At 36.7% G+C, this 15,018-nt stretch overlaps 1 protein-coding gene and 1 non-coding gene across 6 annotated transcripts; both read left to right on the plus strand.

The window, feature by feature from the left end:
* Window positions 1–1,894: 1,894 nt before the first annotated feature.
* On the plus strand, window positions 1,895–2,019 carry LOC113319864. Its single transcript, XR_003345843.1, has one exon. It is a non-coding gene; the product is annotated as a U6atac minor spliceosomal RNA (small nuclear RNA).
* Window positions 2,020–11,678: 9,659 nt separating this feature from the next.
* On the plus strand, window positions 11,679–14,736 carry LOC113319341 (RNA-binding protein 39-like). Of its 5 annotated transcripts, none has more exons than XM_026567608.1 (9): window positions 11,679–12,503; window positions 12,605–12,691; window positions 12,768–12,827; window positions 13,273–13,456; window positions 13,599–13,663; window positions 13,747–13,978; window positions 14,077–14,165; window positions 14,242–14,356; window positions 14,462–14,736. In XM_026567608.1, exons 5-9 carry the CDS (start codon window positions 13,629–13,631, stop codon window positions 14,468–14,470), a joined length of 480 nt encoding a protein of 159 aa, XP_026423393.1. In that variant the 5' UTR covers window positions 11,679–12,503; window positions 12,605–12,691; window positions 12,768–12,827; window positions 13,273–13,456; window positions 13,599–13,628; the 3' UTR covers window positions 14,471–14,736. The 5 variants fall into 5 exon arrangements, with proteins under 5 accessions (XP_026423393.1, XP_026423394.1, XP_026423395.1 ...); XM_026567609.1 differs by having other exon boundaries at window positions 13,273–13,432; XM_026567610.1 differs by having other exon boundaries at window positions 13,273–13,400.
* The last annotated feature ends 282 nt before the right edge of the window (window positions 14,737–15,018 follow it).

Here is a 15,018-nt window from a genome sequence, read left to right on the forward strand (position 1 = left end):
ATTAATGATTTACGAAGACTTTTTGAAAAATGATTCAATTGTTTCATGTTTTTTGCTAAAATCTATATCGCATTGAATTTCATCTCTAGTTTTTCTAATTATTGTAAGAATTTTTGGTGTTGTTTTCTTATAGCTCAGCAAGAAATTATTCAATGTGATTGTTGCTTTAATAGCCTCGTTTCGTGAAGGGGGCTCTACTGTAGAACTGTGACGCCCCAAATACTAAACTTGCTTGTCTGATAGGATTACAACCTAATTGAAGCATCAAAACTAGATTACCGATTTTAAGAATCATAACTATAGAAAGTGTTAAATAACAAAACCCAAACTCTCTGGTATTATATAAATGAAAGGCTTTCGAGTTCTAAGAATGAATAAATGTGTTGTTTACAGAATAAGAAAGAATACATATAGTTAAAGATGCACAACAACACTAGATTTATTAAAATGCATAGCTACGAAACAGATATTTTCGTGCGCTCCATTCCTTCAGATTACTGAAAAGTTGATGTGGGAACAAGTGAGCACATCATCCCAAGGGGTACCCAATGGAAACAAATAACTCTCAAGTAATCACTAACATGCTTCACAGTTCTAAAGATAAAACCGTAATTTAAAAGAGCCAAAGGTGAAAGGAAACATTCAACAATTCACGTATCAAGAAGCAAAGGTTAGTCAAACAAGCATAATATGCACGCGAGTGATTTCCCTTAAATAAAATAGTATATATAATATTGTGACGGATGGTGTACCGCCCTACTAATACTATTGCCAATAGATGGCATACCGCCCTACTATCTTAATAAGCAGAAATTATAATATTATACCAAGACAAACTCAATTTCATAAAGAAATCAATTAAAATAGAAACCCTAAATTACCTTTTTCCGATTCTGAAACATCAAGCCTAATCAAAACCACCACCATCACTTGATTCTAAACTAGTCTCTTCTTATCTCAATCTCAGAACCCTTCCTAATCTTTCCATCATCTCCGAAACAAAAACCCTAACTTCGATTGAACATCAACATCACCTTCTTCTTCTCCTGGAACTCAAACGACCTCAGTTCCGACTTCATCTTCCTCGATTCAACAAGCTAACTAAATTTCTAAGAACATCTCACACACAGATAACTCAGTTCTTATGAACTGAGATCGACAGAAAGAAGGATAAGAGAAGAAGAAGAAGAATAAGAAGAAAGAAGAAAGAAAGAAAGAGAAGAAGAAAAGACAAATGAATTTCTCTTCGACGCGTTTTGGTGATGATAAGGCCGACGTAAAATATTAAGGCACCATTCATTGATAAGGGCAGCCAGGTCGGTCTAAGGAAAAATTACTATTTTGCCCCGCACACTAATGTGATCATATCTTCTGCGTTCGGTATCCGAATGACACGTTCGAGTAGTCTAATTCGCATAATTTTTCGAGATATATCTAGTGATACTAATCTCGTATATAAATCGTAGTTAGATTAATTTCTGTTAATTTAAATCTATATTATGTAATCGAGTCATTAGCGGCTTAGTCGTCTCTTGACTGGTCTAATAGCGTTGACGAGCTTGAGGGTCCTTACAAGAACTTCCATCATCATCATCCACATATTTATCAGTTCTCATAACGCTCTCGATTAATTCTTCATCAGTCAACAACTGTGTAACTTCATTTTCTTCAAGATAATTTAGGACATCTTCGACATTCATTGAATTGCGATACCCCAACTTCTCGATCAAATTTTGCAAGTCTTGAGTGATTTCATTGTTTGTATGTTCATCCAAATTGTCTAAACTTGTGTTATCTGTTGATCGAAGTTTACAATGACGAAAGCAGTTTGCAAGTGTACTTGTACGAACATCGATAGGCCATGCTGAAATTGCAAGATTCAGATATTGATATTGTGTTCGTTGAAAGGAGAGACGGTTTGCATCTCCCCTGATAGGAACGGGAACAACTTTCGAGCTTACCTGTTACCACACATCTGGTTAAGGTTACCCGCTTCGGCAGATCTTACCGCAATTTTTTTAGGAGTTGGCGCACATATTGTTGCCCAGCTCCCACCCATTCCTGTGTAAATATTACTCTGTGTTTTTCAATATAACCCCCGAGTGGCATCCTTTCATATATAAATTAATAATTAATAATATATCGTTTAATTAATATCTCGCTTAATTAATAAATTTTGATGGTCCCGACAACATTAATTTATAGAGTTTCTACTGGAAATGAAGCACAAGCGTTGGGACTTGTTTGTACCCCATTAAAATGGAGCACGTGCGTATCGCTTAAGCTATTTCATACCGGTGATATACAGTTTATTGGAGAAACCCGTTTGGTTTATTATGGAAACTCGCCGGTTTCTTAAAGAAACCCACATGACTTATTATATAAGCCCAGTTGGTTTACTAAAGAAACTCATGGCTTATTATTGAAGCCCTTGGCTTATTTTGGAAGCCCAATCGATTTTTTAAAGAAACCCAGTTGGTTTATTAAAGAAACCCATGGCTTATTATTGAAGCCTACTTGGATTATTTTGGAAGCCCAGTCGGTTTATTAAAGAAACCTAATTGGTTTATTAAAGAAACACATGGCTTATTATTGAAGCCTACTTGGATTATTTTGGAAGCCCAGTCAGTTTATTAAAGAAACCCAGTTGGTTTATTAAAGAAACCCATGGATTATTATTGAATCCCACTTGGCTTATTTTGGGAGCCCAGTCAGTTTATTAAAGAAACCCAGTTGGTTTATCAAAGAAACCCATGGCTTATTATTGAAGCCCGGTTGACTTATTTGGAAGTCCAGTCGGTATATTAAAGAAACCCAGTTAGTTTATTAAAGGAACCAGAGCTTAATATCCAAGCCCAGTCTAGCTTATTATAGAAGCCCAAATTATTTATTTAGGAAGTCATTTTGAGATAGACATAAATCTTGAAAGATGGACAAGGATCTTCCAAGATAGGTACAAATCTTGGAGAGATAAACATGGATCTTTCAAGATAAATACAAATGTTGTGGGGATATACACAAATCTTCGGAAGATAATACGGATCTTCCAAGATATACTCAAATCCTGTGAAGATAGACAAGGATCTTCCAGGATAGACTCAAATCTTGTGAAGATAGACAAAGATCTTCCAAGATAGACTCAAATATTATCAAGATATACAAGGATCTTTCAAGATAAACATGGATCTTCACGGATAGATACAGATATTAAAGGATAAGTACATATCTATGTGGTTATTTTGGATAACCACAAATCTAGGGTTATAATGGAACTAGATTAGGATTTTGTTCCTATAAATAGAGGCCAAAACCATACTCAAAAGGTACACAATTTCTATTCCTTTTCTCCACAACTCACTTGCTTAAGAATTCCCTCTGACTTTAGCATCGAAGTGTCTTTGCAGGGACCCCCCACCTTTTTCAGCATCAATCACAGCTTTCATCAACAGTTTCTGGAGGAATTGGTACGATGGAGATTCAATCAATCAACACACATCTCGAGGAGTGTTGGAGTAAATATTTTTGAACCAACATCTTTTGGCGCCGACTAAAGGGAACTACGAATAAAGGATCATGTTCCCCCATTGAGAGAAATTGTTTTCAAAGCGTTTTTGAAAATTAGGGCTCTAAAAACGTTGTGAAGAAAAAGTTGCAAAAAACTTGTGAAGAAAAGGTTGCAGAAACGTTGTGAATAAAAAAGTTGCAGATTGTTTCAGAAAAGTTGCGGAGAAAAGTTGCAGGAAATTAAGAACGTTTTCCACAATCGTTGTGATAAAAATTAGCAGAAAATATGTTTCTAAACCGTTACGAACAGAAGTCGCAGAAAGTTCAGAACTTTTCCATAGACGTCGTGTTCAGTAGTTGCAGAAGATCTGTTCATGAATCGTTGTGAAAAAAAACGTTGTCAAAATCAAAAATTAGCAAAAAAAAATATTAAGATGAACAAAGGTTGAAGGAACCATTACGAAGGTTGAAGAAACCGTTAAGAAGGTTGAAGAAATCGTTACAAGTGTTGATGAAACCGTTACAAAGGTTGAAGGAACCGTTACAAAGTTTGAAGCAACTATTACAACAGTTAAATAAACTGTTACGGTGCAGCTCCAGAAATAGTGATGAAAATTGTTACAAAAAAGGTAACAAAAAATTGTGTTAGCGAAACCGTGACAGAAAAGCAAGCAGCCGGTTCAAAAACTGGTCCAGCCAGTCCGGTTCAGCTGGCAGTTCAATCGGGTCAAGCCGATCTGGTACAAACACGGTCCAGCGAGGGCCAGACTGATCCAGTCAAAGAACGCCACATCAGCAGAAAATGTTCATTCAACATACGCCACGTCATCGGATCTTGCTTCCATGTCAGCATGGTCAAGTCAACACAATGCTATGTCAGCATAGAAGGCGCCACCTCAGCAGCAGTTATCCAGTCAGCGACTGCCACATCAGTATAGGCGGTACAGTAAGTGCGCCATGTCAGCACATATGATGCCACATCAGTAATTTTGTCCAGTCAGTGTGGCCACGTCAACCGCCATGTCGGCAACTGTGCACGGTCATCAGTGCCACGTCTGTGATAGCATGCGCGCTTCGTGCAAAACTTGTTTCGTCAATAAATTCTTTGTTTAAGTCTGAATTGAGTGATTTTTGGATCGTTTGAATCTTCTTTCGATTGCCTATAAAATGGTAGCAAAAATTTCTATATTTGAGAAACTTTTGTATGCACTTGGGACAGCAACATGATCGAGTTCAAGGTTCGTTGACAACAACATGATCGAATTCAAAGTTCGTTTGATTTGTTGCTTGGGGTTCAACAGAAAAATGATCAATTGAAGATAAGCAAAGAAAACAAAGTTGTCATGTATGACGAAAGGGACCGGAATCGAGGGACACGCCACACCAAGACAAAATTTTGAGGCGATTTCAAAAAGGAAAATCACGATGGATCCAGAAATAGTGATGTCAATGGAAAAGATACCTGATCATAACCCCATTGCCATCTAGAAAGAGATGATTGGATATAATAGATCTATTTCCTGCTTCACCTGGGGACGTCTTTGCTATTTGGAAATATCTCTACAGATATTGGGGGCGGCTAAAGTGACGCCTAACATGCAATCAAAACCAACATGGTTAAGGAAGTCAAACAATAGGACACATCCTTTTCAATATCATTAGAAGTAGACGCGACGACTAAGATAGAACGAACGAACTCCTGGGGAGGTAAGTCTTCCCCGATTACATTATAAATCAAGTTTATAGTCACAATTGAGAACACTTTTTGCATGTACTTATTAAAGAAATACGTGCAATGTCTTTCTATAAAAGAGGAAGACAAAGACTAAGTATTTTGGTTATTAAGGAAATAACTGCAACGGCCTTCTAATAAATATAAAGAGAAAAAGAAAGTGATTCAATAAAAGCTGAAGCTAAAAATGGAGCGAAAGGAAAAGGGAGGAAATACTTGCAATGTTTTTCTAATAAAGAGAAAAACAATAACGAAGTGTTTTGCTTATTAAGGAAATAATTGGAGTGTTTTTCTAGAATGAAGAAAAACAAAGACGTAGTGATTTGATAGACATACTTAAAGAATAAGAGATGGAATGTTTCAATAAAAAATGAAACAAAAGGAGGAAACGAATACCGTTTAGTAAAGGAGGTGGAGCGAAAGAAAGGAAATGTATGACGAAAACCTAGAGACAGTTAACACGTACACCAGAGATTGTCGTACATTCATTATTCGCAGACACACGAGCATTCAGTCGGCATATTCTAGGCCAGTACCGGAACAATTGGGCAAAAAATGTGCCTAGAAATTTACGGGAGCAACCTGCATTCGAGTGAGGTATCTTCTCGAAGTCGAAGTTGAGTTATTAATTTAATCCAGACACCACATATGAATAGGAAAAGAATTTTGATGATTTTTATATTAGAGAAATAATCTGGTATAATAAATTGGAGGTTTTTTTTATCAAAGAGAAAAACTAAGGAAATGAATTTTCATGCAAAGTCAAATAGTTCTAGCAATATCTTACAAAGAACAATGAAGCAAATGGCAATAAATGTGCCATAGCAAGACCGGAACCACTGGGCAAAGAAGATGCTTAGTTAGTAACAGGAGCTACCGGCATTCGAATGAAGTAACTCGTAATATTGGCGTCTAGTTCAGATTATAAAAAGCTTCATTCACCATAAGGGTGGGAGATGAGATTAGAGAAGATATACAAGACCAACACGTAGGTCATTTGTTAGCTAATGGAAGAGCAAGAGGACATAACATGCCGATCTGTTTGGCGCTTGTGTAATTACCATATGGAGTTTAAAGTACATTATTAGTACTTTGAACGTGTTTGGTGATTGAAGAACAATGGATTATGAGATGGTTAAGTACATATTTTGTGCTTTGAATTATTAAGCCGACCTTGGGGAAAATCCACACAACAAGCTGGCCTAGGCCACGAAAGGTTATCCGATAAACGACATAGGGAAAATTTGAACGAGCCGAGATGGTTAGTTCTTTTGTATTTTTCTTAATCCATCAACAAGTTGAGAATTAGAGGGGGCGATGTTTGTAACCAATTAAAATGGTGCACGTGCATACAACACAAGCTATTTCATACTGGTGAAATACAATTTATTGGAGAAACTCGTTTGGTTTATTATGGAAACTCGTCGGTTTATTAAAGAAACCGAGTTGGTTTATTAAAGAAACCCATGTCTTACTATTGAATCCTACTTGGCTTATTTTGGAAGTCCAGTCGGTTTATTAAAGAAACCCATGGATTATTATTGAAGCCTGCTTGCCTTAGTTTGGGAGCCCAGTCGGTTTATTAAAGAAACCCAGTTGGTTTATCAAAGAAACCCATGGATTATTATTATTGAAGCCCAGTTGGCTTATTTGGAAGCTCAATCGGTTTATTAAAAAAACCCGGTTGGTTTATTAAAGTAACCAGAGCTTAATATCAAATCCCAGTCTAGCTTATTATAGAAGCCCAAATGAGTTATTTTGGAAGCCATTTTGAGCTAGACATAAATCTTGGAAGATAGACAAGGATCGTCCAAGATAGGTACAAATCTTGGAGAGATAAACATGGATCTTTCAAGATAAATACAAATGTTGTGGGGATATACACAAATCTTGGGAAGATAGACAAGGATCTTCCAAGATATACTCAAATCATGTGAAGATAGACAAGGATCTTCCAGGATAGACTCAAATCTTGTGAAGATAGACAAAGATCTTCCAAGATAGACTCAAATCTTGTGAATATATACAAGGATATTTCAAGATAAACATGGATCTTCACGGATAGATACATATATTAAAGGATAAGTACAAATCTATGTGGTAATTTTGGATAACCAAAAATCTAGGGTTATTTTGGAACTAGATTAGGGTTTTCTGCCTATAAATAGAGGACAAAACCCAACTCAAAAGGTACACGATTTCTATTCCTTTTCTCCACAACTCACCTTCTTAAGAACTCCCTCTGACTTTAGCATCAGAGTGTCTTTACAGGTACCCCGACCTTTTTCAGCATCAATCACAGCTTTCATCAACAGTTTCTGGAGGAATTGGATCAACGATGGAGATTAAATCAATCTACACACATCTCGAGGAGTGTTGGGGTAAATACTTTTGCACAACAGGACTAGACCTGGCTTATCTAGGGTTTGGGACCAAATATAGTCCCCCAGCCAGACTAAAGTCAAATATAATGAGGCGTTAACTGAATGAGCCTGTGAGGTTGAGTGTTAATACAAGTAGCATCTAAGAGTAGGCGGACATTGAATCTGTGTCTGAGATGTGGGTATGGATGTACATAAAGACCACCTGGTTGGCCGTGGTTTTACCATTGGCCCAACCAAACGTACTTTTTTATAAGTCCGCCTACCTTTGGGCGTGGTATAAAAGTTCGCCCTGGGGCGTGATTAGATCATTGTTGTAGCGCCTCCTAAGCTAGCAGCTGACTAATCCAAGAGATTAACTAAATAAGAGGCACCAAAATCTAAATCATTTACTTAAACAATCAATTAAGAAATCTTCTACAAAATTTAACCCAAAACTAGCCCCACTCAGAAATATATATATACAAGAACTCCTCTCAAATGATACATATACAATAGTCATTTGGTTTAAAAATACAACATGTAATATAATAAACATAGCAAAAGTTAACCAATTAACGAAATCAACCCTTGAAGCTTTCGTTGCGCAACTCTGATCTGTCTCTTAAACTGAAAGTGGGGATGGGTGAGCACTTCATCCCTAAAAGGGGTGCCCCGTAGGAATAACATTTAACTTTAAAGAAATCATGAGCAAGATTTGTAAAATAATACATGTTTTCCCAAACATCAAAGTGACTAAGTCACTGGAAATGCACAACAATGTATATGGACAAACTCCTTCTTCAAACAATATATATTAGTGATGCCGGGTTTTTCCACACCTATATAGCTATATTGATACCGGGTTGTTCCACACCTAATAAGCATAAAACCTGAAGTCATGTAGATATAAATGAAGGAGCGTATCCTATATACCACACGTGGAAATTCTCATTTCCCATAACAATTCATATTGACAACAAAACATTACAGGTCCTTTCCAATTCATGGAAAGATTCAAAGAATCAACAGAGCAATCATAATACAAACTAAATAATGCATGAAATGCACAATTGACAATGCATGAGTTTGTTAAACATAAACTTTCGTAAAAGAAACAACAATGGTTTCAAAAGAGTTAAAAGTATTCCCACCTCTTTTGATGACAAGCCACGCCTACCTCGAGATCCACGATCCCCTGGTTCATCCTTTGAATCGATCACTGTTAATATAGAGTAACTGTTAATCACACAAGAAGTCTAAGAATCTAGCCAGAAGGCTCACACAAGGCTCATAACATAATCCCATATAATTCTCTAGTTATAAGCTAAGTGAACTATCTAATGGTTCTAAGGAATTTATGGTTTTACACCTTTTTATTCTCTATCTTTAGCATAGCTAAGATTTACTAATTGAATTGATTTTGTAGTCTATTAGATAGGTATTAAGAATATCTATAACTTAGTAGAAGAAGCCAAAGGCTAAATCAGACCATAAAGGTCCAATACATCAAACTAGTAAAACTAGCCCTAAGCCCAAGTCCACTAGTCCAATCCATTATACTAAGGTCCAGTTCATCTAAGTCAACTAACGATCAAAAAGGGTCGACTCACGGTCAACGTCCAAAATCAAGTCACTGTCCTGGTCAAATGGTCACACGACTCAACTCAGTGAGTTGAAACTGATTTAGACTGAGTTAAATTAATCTGATGATCTAAGTCAGAAAATAATACAACTGTGTCAGAATGAATAGGTTCAGTCAGACAGGTATAAGGTTCAGGCCTGAGCCACAAGCACAAGCCAAAGATTCTACCACACCTGCAACTCTAAGTCTAGTTCAATTTTAGCAACCTTATTCTAACATTGATCATTATACAAATAAATTCACTTAAAACAGAATTCTAAAATTCACAACTGAAACTAAGTTTAATTGCAAAAGCAGTATCAAGCTTTCCCCTAAAGGTTCACTCAACACCTTCATCTAACCCTCATTCCCAATTTCATATCATTCTCAAAACATACAACCCAACTCAGCTTATACAAATACAAACTTCAATTCCCATTTCTGATTCCACAAATACACAAACAACATCACTATATCTACAACTGCAGTTCCATGAACTTTAACAACATTACCACCATCCATACACATTCATCTTACTTCAGTTGCACTACATAACACAGACAACACCACCATCTCCAATTACCACTACCAGATCAAATATACACACAATCCAGTCCCCTGAACCTGTAATTCAATCACACTGCAACTTTAATTGAGATCATACTCAATCCAATAACCACAATTACTCATACCCATCTCTTGAAATCATTCGTTCGTACAAACCATGACAACAACATTAGCAACACCTTCCTTAAACTCAATTTCTCAATTCAGATATACATAAATTCAGCCCAAGTAACTCTGCACTTCAATTACCCATTCTAAAACAATCTCAATTCCTGCATCTCAATTCTTAGTCCAACTAACAATCTCATAAATTAAAATTTGAACAGAAAGCTTTACTCAATTAACTAAGAAAAACCATTACCTCTGATTAGTTCTACTCAAGCAATTGAACCCGATCCATCAACACATCACCTTTTCATCTGCAATTCATCAGTTCATCACAACCAATTCTTAACTCAAGACTTTTATAATTCAAGCCAAGAACAACAACCCACTTCTTCATATCAACAGAACTCATTTCCAAACAATCTTCTAAATCCTCACTTACATCGACTCAAGAACCCTAATTCCATTTAACATAAACCTATCTTCTCAATTTATCACCACAACAACTTCAAAAGTCTCAATTAAACAAACCCATCTTACAATTTTATCTAAATCTTTTCAATCTTTGCCAAATTCGAATTCCAATACAACAAGCAGAAACCCTAATTATCAAACTCGAATCAATCTTCAAGATAACACTAGAAATCCAATTAAACAGCAACCCAGTTGTTATTAATCCTTCAACATCACTATATCATCATCAATTCTACGCATCTTAACTTCAGAAATCCGATTTTCAATTTATAACAACAACTCAATCTTCTCCAACATCAATATCTTATCTCTCATTTCACCAGCAGTCACTACATGATCTTTCCCCCTTGTTTCAATCTCAAATTCATCAATTTGATTCGCAAACCATTAGAGAATGAAGAACAGAGGAAGAGCAGAAGAAAAAAACAAAAACAGAAGAAAGAGAAAAAGATGAAGAAAGAGAAAGAAAAGAAGAAGATAACGGGGTCTTCTCGATTTGGTGCAGATAAGGTCGGCCATGAATGCTAAAGACACCCGACCAGAAGATAAGGGCAGCCAGGCGGTCTAAAACAAAATTACTATTTTGACATTCATACGCATCCAAAGATATCTTCTTCATCCGGTATCCGATTGGCACGTTGTTCGAGTAGTCCATTCTGCATAACTTTTCGAGATCTATCTAGTGATACTAGTTTCGTATCTAGTTCGTTATTAGATTAATTCCTATTAATTAACGTTCACGTTAAACTAATCGACTCATTATCGACTAATTCGTCACTTGACTAGTCTAATACTGTTGACGAGCTTGAGGGTCCTTACAATTGTATCAACGAGCGTGGTTTTAAAATGCATCTCTCCTCTGGAAGTTATAGAAGTTGCATACAACACTAGGCGCTATGTTACTGTTCGCCCAACACCAAGCGGATTTTAAGTTAAATTTGTGCGCCAACCAAACGTCGTTTATAATCCGCCGAACCGTCGAACCACTACACCATTTTAAGGTATTTGTAACCCAGTTTTGCAACGACAGGAAGCCGTTGAGAAATTTCAGTTGCTAATTGCAACTGCTTTTTCTTCGCAACAGAGGATTGCCGTTGCGAATATTGCAACCTCACAAGCAAGGTTGCGAATCGCAACTGTGCTGGGTTCAAGCGTGTGAACCACGTGCATGGTCGGGAACACCAGAACTCGTAAACACGCCCCAGTCAAAGTTCGGTCAAGACTTCATTTTTTTTCCACCCTTAATCCCAATCTAGGGCATATCCTGCCTTAATCGACTTCCATGTTCATTTTCTCTCCGCCAAACCAGAGACTCAGTCTCTCCTCCCTCTCCTCTCCTCTCCATCTCTATCTCTATCTCGATCTGCTCAGCTGAACTCTTTAGAATACAGATCGCCACCACGTTGGTCCATCGATCATTATGTCAAACAAACTCAACCAGCGTAAAATCAACCGCGTTCTTGAAGCGCTGCTCCTGGTCGAAGAAGAAAACTTGTTGACAATCATCGTCAACAACTGAATCTGAAGAGGAAATAATCATCACAAATAATGAAAAAGATAAGTTTACTCTATGTCGGTCTTTTTAATTCAATAATAATCGTTAAATCTTCAAAATTGATACCGATTTACAAGGGTTTTGAAAACCCAAATCGACGATCTCATCTAAAAATCTTTCTTCGATTTATGATCAGAGTTTATATCTGTAATATCCTCATCTCGATCTACCTTTTGAGACCAAAATCTCAGAAAAATCCACCTAATTCTTTTTAAGGGTTCTTCAGAAGTCAGGAAAGCTGTTTAAAGAAAATCTCAAATAGAAAATCAGTTTTTCGATCCGTAATAAGCATATTTGGATCTCTGTTACCCATTAAATTGATTTCATCGAATTTCAATCTCTCAACCTTATATTGAATTAGTATATGTTCTTGATAGATGGTATGACTTTCAGTCTCAATTCTTTTAGCTGATTGAATAAGCATCAGCAGATACAAAATGATGATAAAATATAATCTAATAATCTTAATCTAGACAACATGATGTAGCATCCTAATTCACTTCTCAAAAACTTGCAATTTCAAGGTAAAGATTGATAAGGTAATGGGATAACAAGTCAAATGATGAACATCCAGCTGCTAAGGTAAAGAATGATACATACATACATTTGGCATCCCTGCATTCTTTATTTTTTGGGTTTGTTTCTGTTTTTGGATTTTACACTGTCTACTCTGTGGGATATAGGTACTTGTAGAGTTGGCAGAGCTTCAAGATCGAGAAGTTGGAGATGGGACTACTTCTGTTGTTATTGTTGCTGTAGAATTGCTCAAGGTAACACTTACATAACTGGTATGCTGGTTGTGCTCTATATGCTGTTGCAATATGTAGCTCCTTGGTTTTTTTGCAGAGAGCAAATGAGCTGGTCAAGAATAAGATACACCCAACATCTATAATCAGTGGATACAGAGTAAGCTTACATTCTCTGGAAACTTGTTTTAGTTCTTTCTACATAATCATTTGTTTTTATGTTCATTGGTGCGGATTTTATCTGGCAGTCAATTTGATACTTTGATCTTTGCCGCTGAGTTCTTACCATACTGTTTCTAAATTATTCCATCTGTTTTATCATTCACCTCGCGATGAGAGAAGCGTGCAAGTATGTCGAAGAAAAACTGGCAGTGAAGGCATGACTGCATTATTGTTAGAAGTTTTTGAGAAATGAATTAGGATGTTAGACACTAAGCAAGTTTTTGAGAAGTGAATTAGCTGATTGACTGCATTTCGAGATCAATTGCTTTTAGCTATGAATTGTTAAATATAATTTAAAATCTAAATCTAGTCAACATGATGTATTATGATCTGTAGCTCGGCTGCCTTATATATCTACTAATCATTTTCATGGTTAATTTCAGCGACCCCTAAAAGAGAGCCACAGAAAACTGCATACTGGAACTGAACACTACGATTGAATATTCCTTCAAGTTAACAACAAAGAACTCAATGTTGCAGAAGCGCTAATCATATCTTCAAATAAAACTAAGTATCTACCCGCATCTATAATTTTAAAAGAGGGTACCTATCAGTGATGTGTGCTGGGTAATCTTAGTATATTTATAGTTGTGAATGAATGTTAGTTTTCCTACATGTTGTCATCCTTGAATTAACCAATCGTAAGCCTCAACTCTTGATACATGGCTAATTACTGGCACTTCATAATTTAGTTTCTTTTCAAGTACAGACTTTGAATGCCTGCTCTAGAGCCATTCTCATGTCGAAGTTAGATCGAAGTGGCACCACATCAAGGTTAGTTGCTTATTAACTATCTCTGTTTCTCCTTCTCCTTTCCCTCTTTTTATATCTTTTATAAGTGACTTTATCATCTGCAGCCTTGTTCCTGTTGTAAATGGAGCTTCCCTTGCTCTACCAGCAACATCAGTTCTTGGTGTTGCACCTGCCATCAACCCACTAGCTGCTGCGCTTGGACAAGCTTCTATACCTGCACTACCTGGTTTACCATGTTCCCTTCCGGTTACTGCAGTATCTGTGCCTCCTATTGATTCTGTGGGTGTCCCAAGTGAATGCCTAATACTGAAGAATATGTTCGATCCAACATCTGGGGTCTGCAAAAATTGCTCTTCTCCATCGATTTGTTTGCATTCGGTCATGATCCATTTGTGTTTCATCTAGTATACTGAATGTTTATGTTGCATTTGCAGACTGAACATGATTTTGATTTGGATATTAAAGATGACGTTCAAGATGAAGTTTCAAAGTTTGGGACAGTAAAACATATTTTTGTGGACAAGTATGTAACTATTTTCTCTAGGCATGTTCTTCTTTAGACTATTTTTTGTTGTCTTATGTTTGTCATCCACTTACAGGAATAGTGCAGGGCATGTGTACTTGCGGTTTGATACTACAACATCAGCCATGAGTGCGCAGCGTGCTCTTCATGGGAGATGGTTTGCTGGGAAAATGATAACTGCAGCATACATGGTAAGTCTCACAACTGAGATAGCTCGACTACAACAACTCACAACTGCGTCTTGTTATAGAAAAACATCAGTTTGATTAGAAGAATTTGTGATGCTTTGTTCGCAGGTTAATTGAATAATGCTCTGTTGTGAGATCGGAAAGGTTGGAGAACAAAGCAACAAAGCAGCAGCCATTAGGTCCCTTAGTAGCTGCAAGATTTGTAAGTTATAATGTAGTATCTCCTTCTAGAGATTTAAGTTAGAAGAACTTAGGAATTTCAGAACTTTATACAAACTGAACTTAGGAACTAAGTAAGTTTATGTGTATGTCCATTAAATGAATGGCATAGTTTCTATCAAATACTCGTACTTGTTAACTTCAATTGAAGAATTCTTTTTTCATAATGGTGAATGTGGAAATGAAAGTGAATGAACGTGTAAAAGTTTGTATATCTGTGGAATGCTGAATATGGGGAACTGGGCAACTGCAGGGGGAAATGGATTTTGACCAGGTCAATGAAGGCTTGACCTTTTGCTTTATGTTGCAAAAAATTAGCAACGCACAAAACCTGTTGCTAAATTAGAACCAGAACCAATAACATTTTGTTCCGGGTAGGGGTATTGCTGTAATACGAAACATCTTCGCAACGGCTTACTTCTGTTGCGAATAAATAGCTTCGCAAC

The sequence above is a fragment of the Papaver somniferum genome, chromosome 10 (genome assembly GCF_003573695.1).
Source record: "Papaver somniferum cultivar HN1 chromosome 10, ASM357369v1, whole genome shotgun sequence".
Taxonomy (NCBI): Eukaryota; Viridiplantae; Streptophyta; class Magnoliopsida; order Ranunculales; family Papaveraceae; genus Papaver; species Papaver somniferum.